This window comes from Haliaeetus leucocephalus, unplaced genomic scaffold, assembly GCF_000737465.1.
Source record: "Haliaeetus leucocephalus isolate CR32 unplaced genomic scaffold, Haliaeetus_leucocephalus-4.0 Scaffold306, whole genome shotgun sequence".
Classification (NCBI taxonomy): Eukaryota; Metazoa; Chordata; class Aves; order Accipitriformes; family Accipitridae; genus Haliaeetus; species Haliaeetus leucocephalus.
The window spans coordinates 679,685-704,865 of record NW_010972742.1 but is presented as its reverse complement, the minus strand read 5'-3'; the positions used below and the strand labels follow the sequence as shown (position 1 = coordinate 704,865).

General features: G+C 36.7%; 1 protein-coding gene across 2 annotated transcripts in view; it reads right to left on the bottom strand.

Moving 5' to 3' along the window:
- Positions 1-25,181, bottom strand: part of DENND1A (DENN/MADD domain containing 1A) — a 213,853-nt gene that overhangs the window by 110,514 nt on the left and 78,158 nt on the right. For both annotated transcript variants that reach the window (XM_010570716.1, XM_010570718.1), the window contains exons 6-9: positions 13,516-13,585; positions 12,324-12,404; positions 10,055-10,108; positions 3,234-3,344 (exon numbers count right to left, since the gene is read on the bottom strand). In XM_010570716.1, the coding sequence (XP_010569018.1) occupies positions 3,234-3,344; positions 10,055-10,108; positions 12,324-12,404; positions 13,516-13,585 (316 nt within the window). The remainder of the gene's footprint in view (positions 1-3,233; positions 3,345-10,054; positions 10,109-12,323; positions 12,405-13,515; positions 13,586-25,181) is intronic.

Genomic DNA, 25,181 nt, shown 5'->3' with positions numbered 1-25,181 from the left:
TATATTTAATACTCTAAAAGCCTTATTTGAGCAAATTAAATCAATAGGATTTTGTCACACATATAAAAGTTATAAACGGATGTTGAATTACAATAGCCCATTTTCCAGTGCATTTTACTCTCTCTCTCTCTCCTGATGCATATACACTGCACAGTTTTACAAATGCAGTACATGGGTACAAATGTGCAATATATACTGGAAAAAAATGAGCACCTTCTGCGTGTTTGTAAGATCATTTTTCTGCATTACTCAGGGCTAAAAACAAACTAGAAAGCTTAAGACCGCGCTACATAAGAATTAAGCAGTGAAAGCAGGGCTGTTGCAAAGGCTATGTATGAAGGTCAAGACCTATACTGGCAGGTTATAAGGACAGCAACAGAGCTCTTGGGAAGGAGGAGCTCGTACATTTAAAACAGTAGTTGTAAGACTGCTGCAGAACAAGAACTGTGCAAGCTCTTAGCTATGTTGCATCACAAGGAATTTGGTGAATGGCATTAATCATATGTTGTCTTTTCCTAAGGACCACCATTTCCTTATCCTCAGAGACCTGAGGCATGCCAGAGACCAACCAGGGAATAAGAGGTTGTGTATCAGAGCTTTCGGTGGCATGGAAGAAGTGACACGACAAGCTCTCACCTCCCAGGAACTAAAGAGTATCCATGTCAGAATGGTATTTTTTGCTTTGTACTAACACTTAAAAAATAACAGAAAAATTACGTAAAGAAATTCACCTCAGTATGATGGAGCCAAACAGACACATCACGGAAATTCACAAGTTTAAGTCTTTTAAGAGTCATCGGGCTTCGTGTAAGCCACCTTTTTATAATGAGAGACAACCTGCTGCTGCCCTTATCACAAATAGTTAACATACCTTGTTGCGGCAGGGCTGCATGAGCAAGTTATGATGGAAGAGAGAATACTGCAAGGAAAGCTCTTGTTTCATTTTTGCAACAGAATGCTCCCACCAGCAGGTGGTCTTTTGCCAAGCACAGGGTGTTTTATGCATTTTGGTTCATATCTGGCTTTTCATGAGTAGTTAGATCACAGAATATGTAATGAAATTTAACACAAATAATGGCTTTAACATTTTGAGAAATTATCTGAGTTTTCTTTTGTAGGAAAAAAAGAAAAACATCCAAGAAAACAGCAATAATTCTTCCATAGGTTCAGTACATATGGTTTATAAAATAGGTAATAAACACAGCCTCATTCAGTTACCTCTATATCTTATTCAACTTCACTATATTAAGGATATTTCAAATCAAAATTTGAATTTGATATGATGTATTATAGCACAGAATTCATTCCACCATAAAAGACTTTCTATCCAGGCCTGTTTAATTTTCTCTCTCTTACCTGGTATTAAAATAAAGCCTTAAGTATGAAGTGTGCCACGTCTCTCAGAGTTAAAAGAAATTAACTGCAAATAGGTCCCTTCCACTTTTTTGTTAAAAAACCAAAAAATAAAAACAAAGAAACCAATCCCTCTCACCACCACACCACCCTCAATTTACTTTGAGAATTCTCAGTTTGGTACGTTTCCAGTTACAAGGTCTTGGCTTCCGCTGAGCACAGTTTGAAATAAAATAATGCAGCTTGTTCCTACTGCTGGAACATGCAGAGCAGAGCGTGCAGGCAAGGAATCACTGGCTCTGGCCCAACTCTTCAAACCTGTCTTACACTGTCACTCCAATCTTGGAGCAGTTTATATATAAAGTTGTAAGATAAGAACACACAGTATGAATACCCCTCCCTACCGAAGAACCAGACATGCTTTTATCTTGGACAGAGGCAAAAGGAAGAGAAATAGCAGAAAGATAGGCAAGAAAACACAACCCTACTTGTGAAATGGCTCATTAAGGAAGGCAAAGTGACAGGTAAGTAATTCTTCCCAGGCTCTGTCACAAAGGCAGAGATTAAACCAACCACCAACCACACAAATTTTGAAATGCTTTGGATAGCCATTCTCTTCTTTCCTCCTCTCTGATAATTTACTATTCTTTTCATTCTTTAGGTTTCTAAAATAAACACTTCTCTCTTTCATTTTATTCAGTTACCAGGCCTGGATGTATTTATCCTTACTTTAGTAGGGAGAACATAGAACACTTGGCAGATATAAAAGTTAAGATTTTACAAGTTTTCTATGATATTAAACTTTATAATACTTACATTCTTTCAGTTAAATGTGGGATTGATTGTAAACATTTCGTAATTATTAACAGGTCCCAGAGATTATTCTAACTCTCCTAGTTTCACTTACCTTTCAAAATAATATTGTAATAGTTGTTCTGAGACTAAGTATGAAGTCTTACTCTTTTTCATTTTAGAATGAAAAAAAACATCCTCACATGATTTTATGCACATAATTTCAGCTTTCCATAGTGTTTACAATTCCATGAACCAATTTTAATCTCAAACACAAACTAGGTCACAATCATACATTAAGAGACTAGTTAATACCATACAAAATGGAAATGGAAGCTTGTATTTTAGAAAGGACCACTCAAGTACTTAGTCCGTAGCACTAGAAAGCAAAATTAGTTAAACCATCTTATGCTCATCATTCATAAAAGAAAGCAATCAATACCCATTTATAAAACAAACAGAATGAAAACTTAACATTTTCTTTTATAAAGAAAATCACAATCTTATTGACTGATAAACCTTGAAATGCATAACACAAATCTTTGAACTAAATCAGGCTGTGTGCTTGTTTTGATGTCCAGCCATTTCTAGAAGTGAGTACTCTAGAGCAGTAGAGAAAGTCTAGTAGCTTTCATCTCTCAGACACTTGATGAAGCCTAAGTAGCATTAAGACTACACCTTATCAAACAAAACTGCAAAAATGTGGATTTTTGTCAATGCATTTTAGCCCACTCCTTCAGTCCATCCAGAGAAGGTCATGGAACATCCATCTGACAGTATCATTTAGCTATCTTTTTTTCCTGTCAGGTAAATTATGAAAAAGGGACTTCACTATGGCATAAATATTTGTACATTTATGTAACAAGCAACCCCAAGAATTCCTGTATCCAAAAAATCCTTTTTCATTTGAACATTAGAGGCCAACAGAAGTTCTTTAAAAATCACGACATAGAACCACAGAATTGAGTTGAGGTTGCATAGCTGAGGTTGGAAGGGGGATTTGGAGATCACCTGATCACTTCCTATCTATGACTGTCATTTTTTAAAAAGTACTGTGAATAGAAGAAATTATTCTGCATTTTACTTACAGTGCTCAGCTTACTACAACAAATGAGGATGCGGCGTTCATACAGCATACTGGCATAGAGATGCAGCATGTTGTTGACATCAACTGCTACAAAATACTCTGTCAGATTTCTCTGGGAAGAGAGAAAATAATTTTTGATTAATGATATTACAAAAACAAGCATCCTTAACAAAAAAAAAAACCAGATTTCATCCTCCTATTATGCTACATCCTGTACGTGGCTTAACGAATGAAAGCAGTATGTCATCTTATGTCAGGGTACTTTTTAATTGCAATATCTTTCCCCTAACTTTTGGGGAGCTAGGTCTTGGAATAATAAAAATGATGATATTTCACATACAGCTTCTTAAATACAAGATACTCCTCCAAGAAAAAATACGTTCTGTCACTTTTATGGAAGCTTCAAAGCTGCCTGATAAAGTACCGAAAAACCCTCATAACTCAACAATAATACCAGCTCTCTTAGAGGACAATTCTAGTATGACAAATTCAAATGTAAGCTCAGTCTATGCTAGAACAATCCTGATAATTAGAAATACACATGGGCATTTAACACACAAACTAAAAAAAGTTACACAGGTTGTCTGAACTGCTCACTTTGTGCACTCAGACACACTGACTTCTGTGCTGGAAGACAGAAAGCACTTCCTTGGGCAGCTGGGGAAACTGAGGAAGGAGACAGAATTCTCTCTCTCTGAAAATTTCAGTGGATGCCAATCACTGATGAAGAGGCGGGATTCAAACATCCAATTTTACTTCAGTGGCCAGTATGTTTACACAGTATAAAGAAAATTAATTGCAGTAGAAGAATATTGTAAGCAAAGCACATTTGCAATCTGCCTTTAAAGTACAGACAGAAAAACCAAGACACAAGGCAAGTAACACGACTGAAACTTTACATATACACTTCCTAGGCAACACGGGTTTCTTCCATGCTTTTGCTGCTCAGAATATTAAAAAGTACCTATGTAAAAATTACTGTGAATAACTGAAATACAAAAAAGAAAACAAAGCAAGCTGCACAAGAGGCTATGGCCACTTCATCCCCCACATCATCCGATCAGCCAGCAACATTATCCATTCATCATTACCAATGTAATTGCCCTGTGCACATGCTGCAGTGGCATGAATCATGTATCATTTACTAAATATTTAAGATGTCTTCTAATAAACAGCAGAATGTGATCCTAAGATTTTTACTATCAAAACTAGAAAGCCACCGTGTAGGTAACTTGATCAAAACATATTATGTTCTCCTAGAAGGAGGGGCTTTTACAGTGCAAGGCAATCAAAAAAGGATTTTCTTAAACTTCTTAAAACCCAGAAACTGAAAAAAAAAAGGGGGGGGGGAGGAGGAAAAGGTAATACACCCAATACTGCTGAATTAGGGAATTTGTTTCCAAATAGCTTCTTACAGATATGGAAGGGTTGCTAGATGATAAAGACAGTCTTATACAAAAAGCACATGTGAGATCAAAATTAGATTAGTCATGAATTCAAGTGTAATCTTAATCATCATTAAATAAAAAAGTGCAGAAAAGCGAAAAGCAAATATGATTTAGAAACTTAAAGAAGCTCAACAAAGCCTATTAGCACTTTTGACAGATCCAAAGATAACTCTAAAACCACCAATACTTGGCCTGAGAAGTCTGCCAAGATGCTTCATACTGTGCAAAAATATGTTCCACAGCTTGCCATCTAAACAGAAAGAACTAAAGAAAAATTAAGCATTGTATTTGGAAGACTTTTGTACCAGTATGTAGACAGATAAAAACTATGCTCATTATGGTTAGCTTCAAACATGTTAATGTACAACAATCATTCAGGTCTTTGTTACAGAAAAGCTATAGCCACAGACAGGTATATTCAAAGAAAAAAAAAAAAGCCAACACATTTTTGCCAAAAACCTATTAAACTATCATGTACTTTTTCTGTATTTCTCATCCCATCTGTGCTGATTAGCATGATATTTTTGTCTAAACATAAGCTGTCTTCTCTACGGCTCTTCTTGCCCCTCTCACCCATCTTTCCACGACGCCAAAACACCATGCATGACGACACAATTACTGCAAATAGTGTGAATTAAAAGAATTTTTAAGTAGCACTGAACTCCATTTGATGCCACCTAAATTAGGGGCATGGCAAAAAGAGAACATAATCCCTACATTCTGCTTGAAGATGTAGATATGCACGTCCATGGATGTGTTTATAAGGCAACAGTATCCACTAGTGAGAGGAAAATAAACACAGGGACTTGATTTGCTATTATTCCTTCATGAAGTTTATTATAGTGAAATACTGGCTTTGACACACAAACGTACCTTCAGATGGAACGATTATAAGGTTTTAGTCTTCTCTGCTCTCAGGAATTTGCCAATGACACCTGCGAAGCATGTGGGCTGTATGGTAATGTATTGATACTAAGGAAATTCACGTGTTAGCTCTAAGTTTTATTTATAAGAAAGCTGTCATCTTTGAAGATGAAATTGGGACTTACACATGTATTTTGAAAGACATGTCTCGTAAGTGACAAAACCATGAATGAGTTAAATAAATACAAATGAAAGAGTTCCAATTCACAGTATAATTGTTGTATATTTTGTTCCCTAGGATTTAAACCTTCCTTGAGGAAATAAAAAGTTGGATTTGCAAAATAAAATATGGTAACAGGTATCCCCACTCCTCTCAAAACTCACTAAGAGTGCTACAAAATTCCCTTATGCTCCTTGGAAAGTTCACTCCTAGATCAATCATCTATTTGATCACTTGCTATCTAATATCAGTAAAGGCACATGCATACTGACTTCTGAAATTAAAAAATATTCATGTAATTCTCTTCCTCCATCATCTAACAAAGAATTTCTCACTGAAGGAGCAAACAAGTGAGCTCTCTCTCCTCTGTGAAGCGTGAAAATCAAACATAGTAACATGGATTATAGTTTACTCTTTTTAGTCTTGCTCTTGAACAGCTTCATTTTCAAGACGTCAGTAAATCTCCTATCAGAACAGGTCAACAGAATTGAGTCAGGTTTCCTTCTCCATCCTCCTATTGGAAATCCCTCATCTTATTTAGAAGTTTGCTTTCTTTGAAATATCACACATTCAAAATCTAACATGGGTTAGGTAATCTGGTATGCAGCTAACACTCTTTTATAATGCCATGCTGTTGTTTGGGAGAACAAAATAATGAAGACAATACACTTTATCAAATGGTGTAAATGTAGGAAAAAAAAAGGGGGGGAAGGGGACTTTAAGAAAAACAGGTAGCAAAAGACACACGTTATAAAGAGCAAAAAAATCAGGCATTTTGAAATATAGGATTCAGTGATAGAAAAATACATCAGAACGTCATCACCAAGAACATGTGATCATTTCAGACTGCTAACTTACCTGGCATTTCTGAAACACAACAGATACTACTAGGAAATTTACACTCTTGCACTGTATTTCCTGCAATGAACCCAATTTATTTCTGCAGTCACAATGCATTTACAAATCGCTCATATTAGTTAAATCTTTTGAAAAAGTGAATGCTTAGCTGTTAAATAAAAGTGTTCATGCTAAATGTTTTTGTGACTAATTAAACATAGTGATCTGACAGTCGAATAATTCCAAGAAGTTTGTTAACATTCCAAATAGAGTTCTGTGCAGCTCTCCATTAATCACTACATACAACTTCAAAGTTTGGCACTACTAAAACTTTTGCTAATATGGGTTTTAAAATGTAATTACTGATAAGATATGTAGAATTTTGAATAAATCAGGCCAATTGATTAAAATCCATGAAGATTTATGCTCCTTGTATTATTCCCTAATATGCTTCAATGCTACATGAAAGTTGCGCTAACATATAAAATCCTCATAAGAAATTACACAATACTCATTAGAAAAAAATAAACAAACAAAATGCCTGAGAGATAGTCAACTGCAATAACAGTTAGACCTATGGGTTTGATTTTTAATATTATTCTTTCTTACAATAAGCCCTAGCTTTTTTAATTTGGATATCTATATCTATATGGGCATACATATTTGGTAACTGAATGCAATGTTCTTCCACTGCTATTCCCAGAGGTGCCCTGGTTCACCCCAGACACTGCGAAGAGTCCATCCTTCACAGTGACATCACTGCACAGGATACCTCCATCGGAACAGTCACATTCCCTCCGAGGCACATCAGCACCACTCAATGATTCAAAGAGGATGCTTTTTAGCATCACATGGCACTCCCTCCCATGAAGGCTGAGTGTTCAGCTTTCAAAGGGTTTCCAACTCCTTCTGGCCCAAGGCCTCTGCTTTTATAACAGCCTTTGATTCATGAGCATTCATCATGTCTCCTGCTCAAATGTTTTGGGAAGCTGACTCATACCTTTGAATATAAAGCGAACATCACTAGCAGACATAACCAACAGAGCATAAATACAGCTATACTTCCTGAAGCCCTTACTAGGTACTGTGTTATTAAGCTGTTCCATATCAGTTAAAGCAGGCCCAAGGCAGATGATCGATCTACTTTTAATCCCTGCCACTGGTTTCTTACCATTACTTGCTCGTTTCTCTCTGCCCTCCAACTTGCCAGCCTGCAAAATGGAAATAAACTTCCTTCCTTGCTCTCCGGGTGATTTGAGGCTTATCAAACAAAAATTGTTAAAGTTTGAGATGATTAGCATAAAAGAGATGAACACAAAATATAAACTCTATAAACAAGTAATTTCATGTCTGGATTATGACCGGATTTGATAGCTGGTTTAGATTCAGGAATTGACTCTTAAATTACTCCTAATGTATCGTATTTCTACAAAAATAAAGGACCTTAGAAAAAAGAGCACATCTATTAAATTTACTGACAGTATACATGTCAGTATGAAAAGTCTGTAACACAGAAAAGCTAGCAACAATGTTTTAAAACAGAAACAAAAAGCCCCAAATGTTATCTGCTATACAACTCATCCACAAACAAGATGAAATGTCTTGATGATTCCCTTTTCTTTCATGCCATAAATTGAGGTATATAGTACTAGGCAGACCACAAAATGTTCAGGAAAGAACACTGAGATGTCAGGCATAGAAATTTGGCTAAGAGACATAGCAGGAGCATATTAAAGAGTATTTAAGAGAGGCAAATGTCAGCATTGTCTTCCCACAGACCTATCATCTGGCTAGAAATCTGAGGCATGCTGAAAAACATACAAGACAACTTCAAGAGGCTTAAGAAGTCTCCGAAAAAGTGGCCTTAAAGAAACCAGGTATGCTTGACATTTTCAGAAAGCCATCTAGCAAACAGATCATTTTTACTGGTCCCTCATGTCATTCTCTCAGAAGGGTCTCACTCTATGATTAGCAGATCTGCTTTTTTCTACCCGTATCAACCTGTCCATTAGTACTTTATCCATAATACATTTCAGCTATTAATCACAAATGCAGATCATCAACTCTTGAATGCTATTATGTAAACATTATACAGAAGGAAGATGTTATCACAAAGAAAAGAATGACTGCCTGAGCAACGACAGCTAATAATACACCTTTAAAGCAAAGACCCTATATGTTCTATATGAATCTGAATCTATACAAAATGTTTCAAGGAAGGATATACGATACCTGAATTCTGACAGCACCTTAAAGAACAAGGCAAGTTAATACCAAAGTGGTATTTGATCTTTCTTAAATACTAGTTATATGGATGTTTCAAACACCAAACTCTTCCACTGAAGATACTGACTATCAAGATTATATCCTTGGCTTGACTAAAAAGTAGCCATACCACTTTAATAAATAAAACGAACATATCGTATTGAAAAATTTTTTCAAATAAAATTCATTTCAAAACAGTATGTTTTCTCTCAAGCAGGTTCCAACAATTACTGCCCAAGTTTAGTTTTTAGTTTCAGTTTCATGTTGTACTCGGTCTCACATGTCAAGAAAACCAACAAAACTATGTAAACAGTGCGAGGTCAGCAAGAGGAGAACGAAATGTCAATCTAGTTGCAGAAGAAAAAGATTCCTTCTTTAGTTGTGAAATTATTAAGTTTCTTTTAAATCAGCAGTTCTCTGGAACTTAGGAGAAGAAAGCAGACTCTGATTCAAGTTAGCTATGAAGGTGAAATACCTCAACAGGTTCTTGTCTTCTCTTGATACAAATTAAAGTCTTAGTAAAGTGCATGAAATTCCTTTCTTTTGTAATCCTGCATTTTTATGTAAAAGATGACTCTTGTAGTACTCGTTCAAATGGCAGTCACAAAACTGCCTTGAAATTACTTTCAAGAATTTTTCATAGGCTTGTTGTAGTGAGTGAATTTTCACACAAATTAACTCCGTCATTGTTCTCTGAAACGCCACCATACTGTTACATACAGTTACCGAATCACTGTTCTTTCCCGATTTTGAGTAGGCTAAAACTACAGACGTGTATTTTAAATTTCCTCACTTACTAGAACCAAGAAATCATGGAATGTTAATAGTAAGTAATAATGTGGTGATAATAATAAAAGCTTTATATTTTTAAAATAAATATCTCAACTTACAGTTTAAGATAATTATGCTGTCAATTTCATGTTAATTTGGTATCTTTTCTTAATTAAAGTTGCAAATGTAAATTCTACTGTTACATTGTACTTCAAAAGGCCTGTTACTCATGTACTTCTGCAGTTAACAATACAATGTTTTCTGCCCAATACTTATAAATTAAGTTCACTTCAACATCTAGCAATATTTTACAGAATATAATCTATTACTAGGCCAAACAGAGGTAACAACTGTTATCTATTTTGCTGCTGAGATTAAGCAGAAATGGTAAAGCCTATGATCCTCTACGGTACTCACATTTTCAGGTATACTAGGAAGCTCTCTGATGTCAGGCACAGTAAAGTAAGAGTGCTAAAAAAAGAACAAATATTGATTATTGCAATATTGTCAAAAGCAATCTAAATTTATTGCTTGGTATTAGTAACAGCAGTAATAGCAGTTGCTCAGCTAAGTAAAAATGACAGAACATTTGTTACCAACTACCAGTATGACTTCTTTGTCATGGATTTCAAAAGCTGGATTCTCAGATCACACATGCAATAGGAAATGCATTAGGATAGAAAGTATCAAATGCTCCTGAAAAGTTATATTACATTTTTTTGTTCTTCAGAGACGCTGATACAGACAGACTCACACAATGTATGACATATGCCAAGGAAACTCCAAGGCAGTCTATAATTCAAGCCATCTTTCCACAGCCCACTGCAGGTTGCATGATGGACTACAGGAAACAACTGCAAGCAGGTCCTTTTCTGACTTTCAGCATCAGTAAGTTTCATTCAAGGCAATGGTGAAGTTATGGAAATTTACTGAGAAATGCTTCCTAAAGTTTTATGCCCACTTACGTGAAAAATATTACTAAGTTCTAGGTCAATTTTATATGCCTTAAAAAACCCCACATTTTGAAAGACTACATTGGTCTTGCAATTTCATAATCCATTATATCGTTACATTTTTTTTATTGTCTGCATTCCAAGAGACTAGGTTCACTCTAGTTCCCCATCTGACCATGCATGACTTCCATGATTCTTGGTTAAGGCATTCGGAAAGGAAAGGAGAGAATGTGACTAAACTGCTTTTGTAAATCAATGGCATATACAATTTATATTATTTTTATGATCTTCACAATTTGTCTTAGGGATACTTATTAATTACTTGCTGAAGCCTTAAGGGCTGTTATATTCTTGGCATAGTTCTACAATTGGCACAATTTTCTTCTGTGTGTGTGTATATATATATATCAGACATGTTGGTGCTTCATGAACAGTCTATAGCCCAAAATAGCAAGTGAGTGTAACGGCTACACTGAATATAGACACTAAATGTATAAACACAAATTTTTGCTTTTTGATATACCACTGTTTTAGTTTGGTTGAAAAGATGCAATGCAAAGATACAGGAATAGTATTCACAACTATATCACATATAGGAACCTCACTCCGACCCCAAAATAGGCTTGTAAACAGCCAAAATAAAATGCAGAAAGACACCACAACTAACAGTCCCTTGGCTGCTTTTTTATATCTTTTCTTGCTTCATCGCCCATGAAATGTCTGAGACAAGGGGAGACCGGCAGCATTCCTTGAAACCACTGGTATGAAAGAACTGAAATATTCCAACTGATCATTGCCTTTTGAGACAGCTCGTCCCCTTAAACAGAAATGCTGTTCATAAAAGAGCTAGCCTCAAGAGGACTGGGACATTTCCACTGCCAGCTGGTGACCTAGCAAGGCCAAACAACTGTTACCTGTCGACTGACATTACAGGGTGAAGTGATGAGAGTAAGCTGCTTGTTGCCAAGAAGTACTTTAGAAGAAGGAGTAAAGGAAATGAGAGGGAGAAGAAAACTGTGGCTGCACACACCACTGGTTTCCATGTGAACTCTAAATGACTAATTGGCAACTGCAGCAATGTGCATCTTAACTGTTTTTTCACTACAGCCTGGAACACCAGGTTGTTCTGCAAAAATTAATTTGAAGACAAAAACCCCAAAAGACAAAATTTAAAATACAATCCCATCAATAAAATCCCACATCTACTCTTTCAGTGTTCTTTGACTTAATTTCTCACAAGATAAAAAAATGAAATAAATCCTTTTTTGCATTAGTTTTTTTCTTGGGGGGGGAAGAGGAAAAGGAATCAGAAAATGTGATAAACAGTTAATACTCAAAATGCTGCTATGACAGGTACATGACTGTTTGCTTTGCAGTCTTGTCCCCCTTGCATACTTGCAAGATTCTAGGAGTTCTGCAGAAGTGTGGGCAATAAATGTCATGTTGCTGCTCTGTGGCCTCTCGCAGGTCACAGACGATATGGTGAGAAATTTCCATGGGGAATATACACAATCTTCCTCCAATCAAAGAACAGCATTTCAAAGACATTTGAGGTTAAGGAAAGGGAAGCAGAGGGCCCCAAATGTGAAAAGGGGAATTTCACAGCTCTGTGTCCTCACAGGAAAACAACATCTGTGTACCAAGTTCCAAAAAGAATTGCTTTTGACATTCCTCTGTTATGATATGTAATGAAAATTAAATACCTTAGTTTACATCTCTCCCACTTCACTTACCACTCCAAGATGAACAGAGGTTCCTGGCTCAGGGATGGTAAGTTTATGAAATGTTTCTAGGAGCTCACTCCTTTGACTATCCTGAAATAAGAAGGAGAAAAAAAAACCAAAAAAAGGAATACTAAGTAGGCATTGCTGTAACAAGGTAAACTCCAAGATGGAAGGGCAATGTTTGTGGAATTGGGGGCTTAGAGAATTTTCAAGTGTAAAGAAAAACAGAAAAATAGATTTATACATTAGACTACGAACAGAAACAAATGTAGTTTCCTGTGACAGCTGGGTTTTATAACATGATTTTTTTAGAATACATTTTTTTTCATATGTATTTCTACATATTTCTGCAATCTACTGAGTCACCAACCTATGCCCTACATAGTTGCTCAGCTCAGAGCAAGCCAGTTTTCACTGCAAGTTCTTTATAACAACTCACTAGCTTATGGTAAAGCCAAATGTATTTAATCTGTCTAGATGAAGATGTGATCCTAAGTGCTTCTACCTCAAATGTGAAAGGTTCTGACAAATGCAAAAATACAATTATTACCACAAAATGGTAATAAATCAAAGCAGCAACCTAACTGCAAAGATTATACTTGTAATATTCTAAATACATGAAACTAGACTAGGTGTTGCAATCATATACGTGATTTCTCTGTATCACGAATTATCATTTATAAACCTAGAAGCAAATTTTAATAGCTTAGTTTGCTTTAAAAGCAGAACAGCATCTGAAGGTCTTAGGCTGGATGATGCTATATGGGTAAGCATTTTGCATCAGTAAGCTCAGTTCTCCGCTTACTTTACATGACAAATAAACTTGCGTAAGACATCTGTCAAGGATTCGTGAAACTGCAATACAGGATTTGCATGGCTGTGCTGAATACAGTTCAGGTAATCGAAAGGTCTGCACAGTATGGGTGACTGCAGGGAAACCATTAATTTGTGTGGGATCCACAGTCACATTCTTGGATTTTATCTTTTCCCAAAACTAAATTAAAAGCACACTTATTTTTCAAAGGCACTTGCCAAGCTTTCAGCTTGGCTGAATATGAACTTCTGTATTACTGCATCATACAGATTAATAACTGACAGTCATCTCTGATATAAGCACTTCTTAAAACAGCTTGTTTTCATCCTCTCTCCCTCATTTGATATTGGGGCAGGGAAAAGAAGGGTTAGTACTTCAGAGTAATACCTGTCCTTTTGCTGAATAATCTGCCAAGACATTGAGCAGCTTATAAAAGACTTCAAACCATGGGAGGTAACTAAAAAAAAAAAGAAAGAAAAAGCATATATTTATTTAACTTGCTAAATCTCAGTTAATAAATCCAAGATTGCTGGCCTTTACTATATAGACGCATCCTAACAACAGCCTCCGCTGGACACGGCACTTTATAAATATCTGTTAGGAAAGCCACATCAGACCTTCCATTTGAAGGAGAACACTGCCAGAAGGTTGAAGCATCCCTTTCCTTTGAGGTCTGAGCTTCAGTATTTACTCTTCCCCAGTGTTTCCAGCCACCTGTGGGCACTAAACGTCAAATGTAGCACCAGCTGTAAACAAACTTTGGTATCAGCCAGGCCAGTGCTGGGAGTTCACCTTCCTTCTGACCCTGTACATAACAAACATACAGGTTAAAAACTCCCATCAGATTTTAAGATAAATGTACACTAATGTTCACGTATGGTGGAACATTTTTATTTGTAATTATTTCCCAAAGTATATGTTGAATAACTAGTTTTCTGTACAGCTGCTGAGGATCCTAGTAAACCAAATATGCAGAAAAATCCCACCTTTTTCATTTTCATTCCATTTCCATCCCACAAAATAAGACAGACAGCTAGGATGTTACTTTTCACTACAGTATACTTTAGTATGATTTTGTGCCCTATTTCCATTTCAATTCCTTTTTAAATACTAGCAAGGAATTTCCCCTCAGCTGCAGCAAATAGAAAAGCTAGTTTGCATGACGCACAAACTGATTCTTCTTTTAATCACAGATGCTTTCTGAAGCAAATGGATTCTATTTTGATATAGTTAGACAGGATTTAAAGTTTTTATAAAATATGACTACATCCTGACAACTATAAAGAATTGAGTGCCCCATGGTTCCTAACTGTACAGCTTTTAGTAATAAATGAAGTGAGAAGCTATATATGAGACAGATAAAGTGAATGGCACTCCATCATTAACATTTGTTTGAAGCTTGCAAATGCTACTGTAAAATGTAAGTAGCTTATCAAAATATACTGATAAGCAACTTAACTTTTCATGTTATATGACAGTATTATCATTTAAATTAATATGCTCTAAGCATCTTTACAAACTATGTAATAGAATAGAGCAGAAAGACAGACAATTACCACTTTAAACAGCATTTAAGTTTGGCATTATATTGTAAACAATCAAGAAGGATTAGTTAGAAGATAAGTTTCTTTCTTGCTGTTTAGTTAAATAAACTTCAGCAGAGTTAAAAGCCATTACAAGAGTAACAAGAAATCCTCTCAAAACATATCTGCTAAGTAGAGATTAAGAACCTGGTAAACAAATCCTTGTAAGGCATCTATCAAAAGAGTTTGAAAAGACAGAAAACCAAGAAGGCAGAAAGCTCCCTGACAGTATGAAACCAAAACTTATTTCAGGAAGGTATATTTAAAGTTCTACTTGATTGCTCAGGGATCTTGCTGGAAAACTACATTTACAGAATTAAAATGAGAATCTTTTAAATATTATTGTGTTTATAATGCATGTGTCAGTATAAAAGCAATAAACAAAAGCAAATTACCTCAGCTTCTAGTTTGCCAGAGTTGCACTTCATTTAGAGCCCCAGCGCCTGCGGGTGAGGACAGACCAGGTTCTCAGCACCGTTTGCAAGATGTGGTGCATATACCCAACAGGGACAATGCTGAGCTCTGAAACCAAGGTCAGGTTGTGTTCTTTCTTCAAAGATTTACTTATCTGTCCTGTCGTGGGGCCTCTTTGTTCAGAGCTAAACCTTACCTCACTACAGATTCAAGGGAGTTTTCTATATTACTGCAATACACCAAACACGACAAATCTATAGGTTCCATCCATGAGAATACTCCATCCAAATCCAATTTTAATTCTTTCGCTCAGCACCTAGAAAATAGCTTCTATGATTCTAATAAAAATAACCTAGATAAAGTCTCAAACTCACACAATGTCAAAACATCAGCAAAGCCTCCATATAACCAAAGGGAAGGTATAGCCCTATTTCTGTTATACTTGCATACTCCTTGTTGGCTTCCCCTTTTCTCCTCACTAGTATCTTATAAGGAACTTCATTGTTGTCCTTTGTTTAACACTAACTCTTCCTTATTTTAAGCCATTATTTCCAAATAATGGTTTAGCATCTCAGCATAACCACTTCTTTTTCTTATTTTAAGAGTAACTTTGCATTTTGAGGAGAGAACCTTCACAGTTTTGAAGACGAGGAAATTAGCTGGTATTTGAAGCAGACCTCAACACAATACAATACAATACACAGGGATCTGTGTAGCTCTTGCTCAAGAGAGTGCAAGACAAGATAAAACAAACAAACCCACCACAAAATTGCATACATTATGCAGACAATCTCACTTCAGTTGTCACCTCACTGCTTTGTCACTGCAGAATTCAGGATCTCTCTCATCCTGAAAGCTTTGGATACATCAGAAAACTAATTTATCCTGCCATCTTCAATACTTTGTCACTTATTCCATGTGTTTACTACTCAAGAGTGAACCAGTTCTGCTTTTATTAGACTAAATTGTGACCAGTTAAAGTTGAAAAAAATAATTTTTTAAAAAATCAAGAACTATAGTTATCTGAATTTGTTTCTAGATCTCTGCCAGAAGGAAAAAAGAAAAGATGTGGATTTTTTCTTGCAAAAAGCAAATCCTCGAGGCAGCCTTTAAACACCCCCTCCAACGAAACGGAGGTTGAATTTATAACCAAAAACTTTCTGTACCACATGCAACTTAAGTAGCACAACTGGTAGCACTACTGAAGATTTATGGCTTATGACTTGCTCATATTTAATTTGTAACCAAACACTTCCCCTTCCTCTTAGCTACCTTAGAACTTTTGATTAACTCTTGTTTTCACAGGTCATAGGTTAAACAAAGGAAGGGAAGCGCTCTGGAGTGAAATTGCCCAGAGCACCATAGCATGCGAGCGCATGCAACCGCGCGCGCACACCAACACACACACACATCCCCCTTCAAGCAACATCAAAAAAGCGATAGACTAGAGATTCTTCAAGGGAGCTGAAGTTCAAAGACTCCAATAAGCATAAATCAGATTGTGGCTGAAGAGTAAACAAAAAGAGAAGGGCGATCTGAAATCTTAATTTTTTTTAATTTTACACCCGTTTCCAGTTTCCTCGCACATGTACACACACACATACAGTGACATATTTGCCACAAATCATGAGAATCAAATCAAAGCCTAATCAAATTAGGCTTCTTCAAGCTGAGAGATCAGTTTAGCACTCTGCTTTTCTCTCCCTCTGAACGTTCAGTGTGCGATGCAGCCTCAGTGCTGGAGACAGGCCAGTCTGACGGGAAACAAGTATGAGCACAGGAAAACTGCTTATTATGCTACATAAGGTCTGCACAAACTCTACTGCACAAGTTGCACAGTACCTTATTCAGTAACTCATATGTCATCACCTTTTTAGTGCACTCCTTGAAAGTACAAAACATCATTAGTTACATGTGTCATAGCAATTAGGGTCAGTCAAAATGTTAAGACAACAGTGCTGCATTGCAGCTTGTAAATACAAATGTTTCCAAAACGTAGTGTTTAAAGAAGAGTGGTGCAAAACCAACAACTGACAGGCCAGGCTGAGACAACAGGAAAGATATAAAAAGAAGCAAATTAGCATGATAACAAGCCCCAGCAATCCCCGTGGGTAGGGTGTTTGCAGTTATGAAGAGGTCCACCTTTACTAGAGCAGACCTGCAACAAGAAGTAGAGCCTTTTGTACTCTGACTCCACAGCAAGCTAAAGGCAACAGGGGAAGGCAGAAGGATGCAGATGACCTGTGCACCGACAGCTGCAAAAGGTACAACTCGCCAGCCAGCGCTGCTCTCACAAGTCCAATCTATACTTCAGAAGTTACACTGAACAGAAAAAGTCATCACCCAATATTAGCTGCTACACAGATGAAAATGCTGTACTGCAGTCAATTTAGCTTTGAATTTTTCAACATATTAATCCACTCATGCACTTTAACATATGAAAGGAAAAAACTACTCTATCACAGCAGCATGTGAGGTCACATTTTCTGACCTCCAGGAAGGACTGCAACCAAAATTGGAGAACATTAAGCTAGCACTTTTGAAATAAAGCAACTGCATTTATATGCACATACATACACACACATACACGCAAATATTGTCATTCCCCAGCAAGGAGACAGTAAGAGATGACCCCATAGAACTTCCTTTAGTGACACTAAGTTGCCAATAGCAATGAAAATGGGCAGAAAAGTCGATTTCCAGGATCCTCCTACTCTCATTAAACACTTAATACAAAAGCTTTTAAAACCAAAACATTTACTAGCATTGTTTACAATCAACTTTTTTTTGTTTTTAAATAATTAAAAAGAAATCCTCCTTCCAGTTGATTCACACTAAGGACCAGTAACTGAAACTAACACTTCAAATTTAGCCAGGTCAAATGGTACTTATGGATATAAAGCAGAAAGGCCACAACACCACACCACAAAATGATGCCTCATTTTAATCTATTACTAGCCCAAGCCCTCTTCTACCCTGTTTGACATAGGCAACTCTGGAAAGAAAATTTTTAGTATCTACAGTCACAAATGTAAGTTAGCCTATGGCAAAAACTATACAAGAAGGCACTGCAGATTTCACTGCACTGCTCTAGTATCCAGTCTACCATGCAATTACCCAGTTTTGGATTTTAAATGAAGGTAAACTTTCCCCTTTAAAAACACATTACCTTACTGGAAGATCTAAGGATCATGCTTCATAACTTCAGTACAGTGCTTTGGCTACTGTCCTACGCAAAATGAAGGGCTCATTCATAATAAGTTATGGGACTTCAAGCTGCACAAACAAATGAGAGCTACTGTTTTAGCTCTATCAGAATATAAAGACTGCCTTCCAGCAACCACAAAAGCCAAGAAAGTATATACAAACCCAAGACAATAGCTCTATTATAGTGACTGCCTATATGTAAAGACATGCAACTAATTTAGTCAAATGGAATTGTCCAACAGTAAATAAAAAAAATGCAACATCTCTAAGAATAGCAAAGGGGAAATCTTTAAGCGACATATCTACACTGGCATCCAGTTGATTTCTTTCTCAAGTAAAAGATGCCTTCCTCAGGAAAAAACAGCTGTTTCTTATCCAGTTCTGAAGCACAGCTAATGAATGGAGGTTTTGATAATAAATATACTTCCTTTGAAGTGTGAAAATTTCACCATTATAATTTCTTTTGATATTTTTTGAGCACTCATTAGAATGAAGGAGAGTCATAAGTTATAGCATGCACCACTCAATCACTGTAGCTATCTCACAAATACCATGTACATCCAAGGTCAAGCGTAAAGAGAGGCTGTGCAAACAGGCAAACACGGTGTGCAACCAGGAATTTTACTTGCTGTTAGACAGGTATACCTCCAATGAAGTCAACTTAAAAAGGGAGAGATTTTCCAGTGTTAGTTGTAACAGACAACCACGAAGAAGGAAGCAATAGCAAGATAACCAAAGAGTGCAAGACCACTGCGAAAGCTGAAGTCATCAGAATAAACTCCCACGGAGCACTACAGACTTTGAAAGTGTATTGAGAACTTTGGCAGCAAAAATGCTATGTGTTCCAGTGTAGCAGCAGCAAACCCCAGTGGCAAGGTGTACCTTTTAAAATTATTTATGCGTATTTGCTAATTACCGTAGCAACTGTTTATAAAACTAATTTTTAACTTTGACAGCTCCAGCATTCAATTTTACTGGTGTGCTGACACCACGAAAAAGCAAAGCAAACACTTCTGGAAAGGTACCTGTAGTACCTTTGGTTTCCTCTGAACCATACAAAGACAAGTACCACCTTAGTTCACACAGTGCGTATATAGGCAGAACAGCATTTTTGTACATATATCTTTGTCATTTGAAATCAATGAGACTGAGTAACTAGTCTAACATCAACATATTTAACGCAAAAACTCCTAATAGATTGAGTTGTAAGCACACATAACTTTTATTCCTTCCACGCGCACAGATCAGAAGTGGAATTTTTAACATGTATTTATTTATAATACATACTATATATTTTGGTAACAGCATAACCAACTGCCATCTCCATTGCAAAACAGAACAGTCATTTCCCTTTTACAGATGGGCATAGTCCTCTGTAGTGACAGGCTTACAAAATCTGTCTGTATTAGCAAGGATCGGATTTGAGGAGTTCCTGAATCTTGACCTTTTCCTCAGTACAATCATCTACAGTGCCCTAGAATTCTTAATTCTATCAATAATGAGCTTGGCTCTTATATAAACCATAGTATGCATCATCACTAACTTCATTGGAAATACTCCTGATTGACAAAAGTAAGGAAGAGGAAATTCAGGCCAAGTATTTTTTCTGCCAGCACAACTTGTGCAGGTATCAATAAAACACATTGGTGTTTCAGTTCATGGACTCTGAATAATTAATTCAAAACATAGATGACCTGGTACTTAGTTGTGGCAGTGAAATCACTATAAAGCCCAGCAGGTTCTTATGTGTCAAAGCATTGGTCTAATGAGTGAAACACCTTTTCTTTCATGGGCACACTCACATGATGTGAGTGACTTTTATCCATAGGTGTACATATGCCTCATTCTCTATGTCCGCTCCAAGCAACATCACTGTTCCAAACTTGAAATCCTTTAGGAGAGTAATGTGCGAGGTCAAGATCTCGAGAGACGTTCAGCAAATTGAAAAAAGATGGAGTTTATTATTATTTCTACTACTATTATTAATTTCAACATATTGACCCAATCAATGTTCCTGGTGAAGCAGAACATACGTTTTCTGACTCAAGGTACTTGTCGTTACCTGCAGGACAAATGACACATCCTTGCATCTGGAACACAGAAGGCATCTCTGTAAATAATCCCACCACTGCCGTGTTTGAAAGAAAACGGGTACGGAAAATGTATCAAAAATTACTACAGTCTCTTGGAGACTAGTTATTTTAAGAATTCTTGCATTTAAAAATAAAAATGCAATTTATACTTAAAACCAATACTGCTTCTTTCTACCCTCCTGCACCTGGTAACTAATGATACTCCTCCCAGACAGCATTACTCCTAATGTTAGCAATCATGTTCTATTTTAAGTTAATAACGGTGATTGCAGATTCTGATCATGAACTAAGGTATGTTTACCAGTCTCCATGCTCTTCAGTGGTTTTATGCAGACACAATTTTAAATAGCAAAACACTTTTTCCTTCCTTTCATTAAAAATGTTAATTTCCCTTTTTAATTATTTTTAAATTCCACCTTAATTTTTAACAGCTAAGACTAAGTTAAATGACTTAACTACATATTTTAAAAAATAATCCTTTTTCTCCCCTCAAGAGAGAGATGAGTCTTCATACGCCTATTATTTTTGTTGCAGTAATACACTCTTAAACTTTTTTTTTCACCTTCCTTTCCTTCCCCCACCCAGTGTTTCCAGCATTTTTACAAAATGCATTTGAAAGACCCAAGGCATCTCTGGGCTCATTTGGGAATTTCCGTAGGCTAAATTCCCAGTTCAGCCATTCATGTGTTCCAGTGTCTTCCCCTACACCTTAAGGAACTCAGTACATCATTATTCTCTCTTCTAGACTCAGTCTATTGACACATTCTCACACTTGTAAGCTTAAACACATACACACATACCCACAAATCTCCATAGCAACATCTGTGCATGTTGATGAGATGCAGGCTTACCTTCCACAGGATCAGCCAACAGCCTTTTCTGAACATCAGCTTTTTTTTTTTTCATTTCAAAGTTTTGTCTGCATTAGACCTCAATCCATTGTAAGTGCCTCTGCCACTGTAGAAAGCCATCCGAATCCTTTCCTTTTCTTGCTCTCACAGGATTTCTTTCCTTTTTGCATTTCCCCCAGTTTTGCTAAAAACTTCCCTTTGATTATTACCCATGAGTGGTCTTTCCATGATTCCAAGAGATTCAGTTAAGAGTTCTGTAGCTTAAGCACGTGACTCATACATATTTTAGAAGTATTTAACCCCACAGAACTGGCCCACACAGATCTTATATGCATCTCGTCTTATGAAGCATCTTAATACTATATAATTGTCAACAGAAAGTGCTTACTTTGGTGACTTGCCACTGTGCATTAATAATAAAAGTCAATTAAAACATTCCCTTTCCTGTTTTTCTACCCAGTGTGACCAAGTATAAGCAGTTACAGCAAATCTCACTCGCACAGACTCCCAAGTTCACTAAATACCACTATTGAACCCAACCGTTCCCCAAACAGCTACAGTGGCTCTTGAAACACAGCAGCAGCGTCTCTCACAAAAGACAGCTCCAAGGAGCTGAATACACCCCTTCAACAACATGAAGCCAGAAAACCGTAACAAAGAGATTTATGATGTAACAATTTTACATTTTAGTCAAGCTAAAAAGTGCAAGGGCAGCCTGAGATAACCATTCCAAGGGTCTTTTGTTAGTGTGCTAACATCTAATTGGGACATCACAAATGGAACTGAAGTCTGAGTTTGACAAAGCTGTCACCCTTTCTCGGATTCTTTGTGGTCACTCTAAAACCTTGGAGGGGAGGGGGGGGAAGTCCAGTGCAGCTGCACTGTGGAATTTATGTAAATAAAACTAATTCAGAAGAACTTTAGCATTACAGTACGCAACATCATGAAGCATCTATCAACCCAGCACACAGTAATCTCCCCTGCTTCTCGCAGGAGCACTCTGTAAAGGAAGAAAACAACATAATTCTAGAGTCTGAAAAAGAAACAGCTTTTCAATGAAAAACATGACTTGGACTTACACTGAAAAATATTTTCTACAAGAAGAATCTGTGTTTTAAGAACCTGGAGCATTACACTTCAGACTGGAAAATAGGAATACCACACCTTTCAGCTTATAGGTCCATGCATTAACATCCTATATTCTGTACTAAGAAACTGTACATTCACAGACACATAAATATAGGCATAATTTAGAATGTACAAAATTTTAAGTATCTTCGATAGTCAAGCTTCCTTCTTGTGAATTACCCATCACTGCAAAAGTTAAGAAACTTTATTGAATTTTATGATAGAATATTTTGGTTTTAATTTATTTCAGAAGTATCTTTAAGGTCTGGTCTGTTGTTAGGGACTTTCTGCTTTCCCTCTAGTAGATGACTCCTTTTTAAAAAGCAAAGATTTTTAATTTCTAACACGCAAGTTATTCATACGATCGGGAAAACTTGCCAAGTGATATTTCTCCAGTCAGGCCACGCGGAGAAGAGAGAAAGGAATTCATTTAAAAGACAGAACCTAGGGTCTGCTGAAACAAAATGCAAAACTGTAAGTAGATTTTGGAGAGTACGTACATCTCTAAAGCTTGGGGCACACGCTGACGACAGAAGAAAATAACTGTGCAATTTGATCAGCTTTACAACACTGCAAGCCCTACTACACAAGGCTTTTATGGAGTAGAAGGCTGCACTTCTTACTGTACCCAGCTAATATAAGCATGTCTTACCAGGTATACCTCCCTTCTCAAATTTAGCATGCTACTATGATTAACTCTGGAAGATCAAGTGCATTATCTAAAAAAAAAAAAAAAAAAAATTGTATGTTTTTAGTAGATGTAAAGTTAAATGGGAAGCCCCATAAACCCCAAACACAATCGTAAGGTCTCTTGCTCCTTTTCAGAAGAAAAAGTTGTAAGTCTTTGGGGTTTTTTAGTTTAAGACCAAGAAAGAAACTTCTCAAGCATGTTTAAGAGCAAAGGACTGAAGTAGCAACATGAAATAAAGGCACATTGCGAAAAAAGTTTGTTTGCATTTACAAGGCAAACACTGACAATTATGTCTTTATACTCTTATTAAAACCACAGGCAAAGGATATCCCATAAAGCACACTTGGTGACAAGACGGTCATACTGAAGTGCTTGATAGTTTATAGTATGATTTATGAAACGCAACAAGATAGCACTGGAGTTAAAAAGACAACAATTATGTTCCACTTAATGCCAACAGGAATACATTGAACAATGTTTTTACTTGGCCAGGGTAAAATGCTCTAATTAACAAATAAGAAGAGGGCAGAGAACAGCCTTAAACTGAGAAAAGTTACAGATTATACTAGCACTAAATTTCCTGGTCTTTAAAAAAATTGGTTATGAAGTAGCTAGAGGAGTGTGGCACATGAGGCTTGATTTTAAAAAAGTAGGATGCGTTAGACAGCATGAGAGCCTAAAGATCACCACTGGAGTGACAATACAGAGAAAGGATTCCAAAGGCTTAGCTTGTCAAGGAATCTCTCTTCTCAAACCACGTTTAAAAGCACACATGAAAGTGCGGGAAGAGAGAATTCTAGATGTGGCAGACAATCAGAGATCCCACTAGGTTTGAGACATCTGGCATCAGTTGAAATCCATCACATTTCATTTGTGGATCAAAGACTACTGTTAAGTCTATCACAGGTTGAAATAGTAGATCCTGCACAGCCTTTTCATCCCAATGCAAATTAACCCTTTTTCCTTGACCAGAGAAACAGCTCCTTTTCATTACAGACTCCAATCGTATATGCTTGTTGAGCTATGTCCTCTAGTACAAAGTTTCAGCTGAAATTTCAGTAGTTACAAACTTTTTATTATTATCAAAAGTGCTCCCAATCAGCAAAACGCACAATGTGCTACAGCACACTGCTGTAGTGAGCTCCAAAAGCCATGGGACTTTGGCATATTTTGTAATGCCAATAAATTCCTGAAGAGAAGAAAAATTTTACACACCTCTATGTTCAAGAGCCACACTGAAAGGCTGTTAAGGACTTTTGCTCAGCTACTAAAGAATTTGCCACATATTGGAAAGTTGAAGCTGAGCATCAGGTGTGTTTTCTATAATCTCTGTCTTTCCCAGGGCCTTTTATTCTTGAACCAGAGAGGGTTTTTTCTACCCATATATTTTGAATTAGTCATTAGCCATCAACCTATGTCAAAGGCTAAGGAAAAAAAAAAAAAAAAAAAAAAAGCCTGAGTCCCAAAAACTCTGAGTTAAGAAACTCCGAGCGTAATAAATATAGCTCAAAAGCCATCCACATCATTACTGTAACAGGTTCAGAGGGTAAGTGACTCCCAACGGGCCAACATATTCTACCTCTAGAGCGACCAACTTTGTGTAAGACCAATGCCCATCTCTGGGAAAGAACAACTCATTAGGACATGAAGTTATATTTAGAGTAGAATAATCAGAACTGTCAGACCAATACTTAAGGAAGGTAAGTATCAATTAGCTAAATCATAGGAGGAAGGCCAAGGTTTTCACTGGCTAATCACACTGTCACATGAGAGAGAGAATTAATTGCCTTCTGAGCCACAGAAAGGAATATCTACTTAATAAAAGCACACCACATGGAAAAATATCTCAGTCTCACAGATCAGCACCATAAACTCATTTAGAAAAAGCTTGGAGAATCATATCAATAAATACAAGAAAAGTTTTAGTAAGAGGCAAACATTTTAGGATCAAGATGGCAAATATCCCATTTCTGAATATAGAGGGGAGATGCATACTGAGAAAACCTGATAAGCCCAGACTGTTTTTTTTCAACAGATAGCATTATATCATTCCAACAACAAAGCAGCAAAGCTGGATAATGCAGCT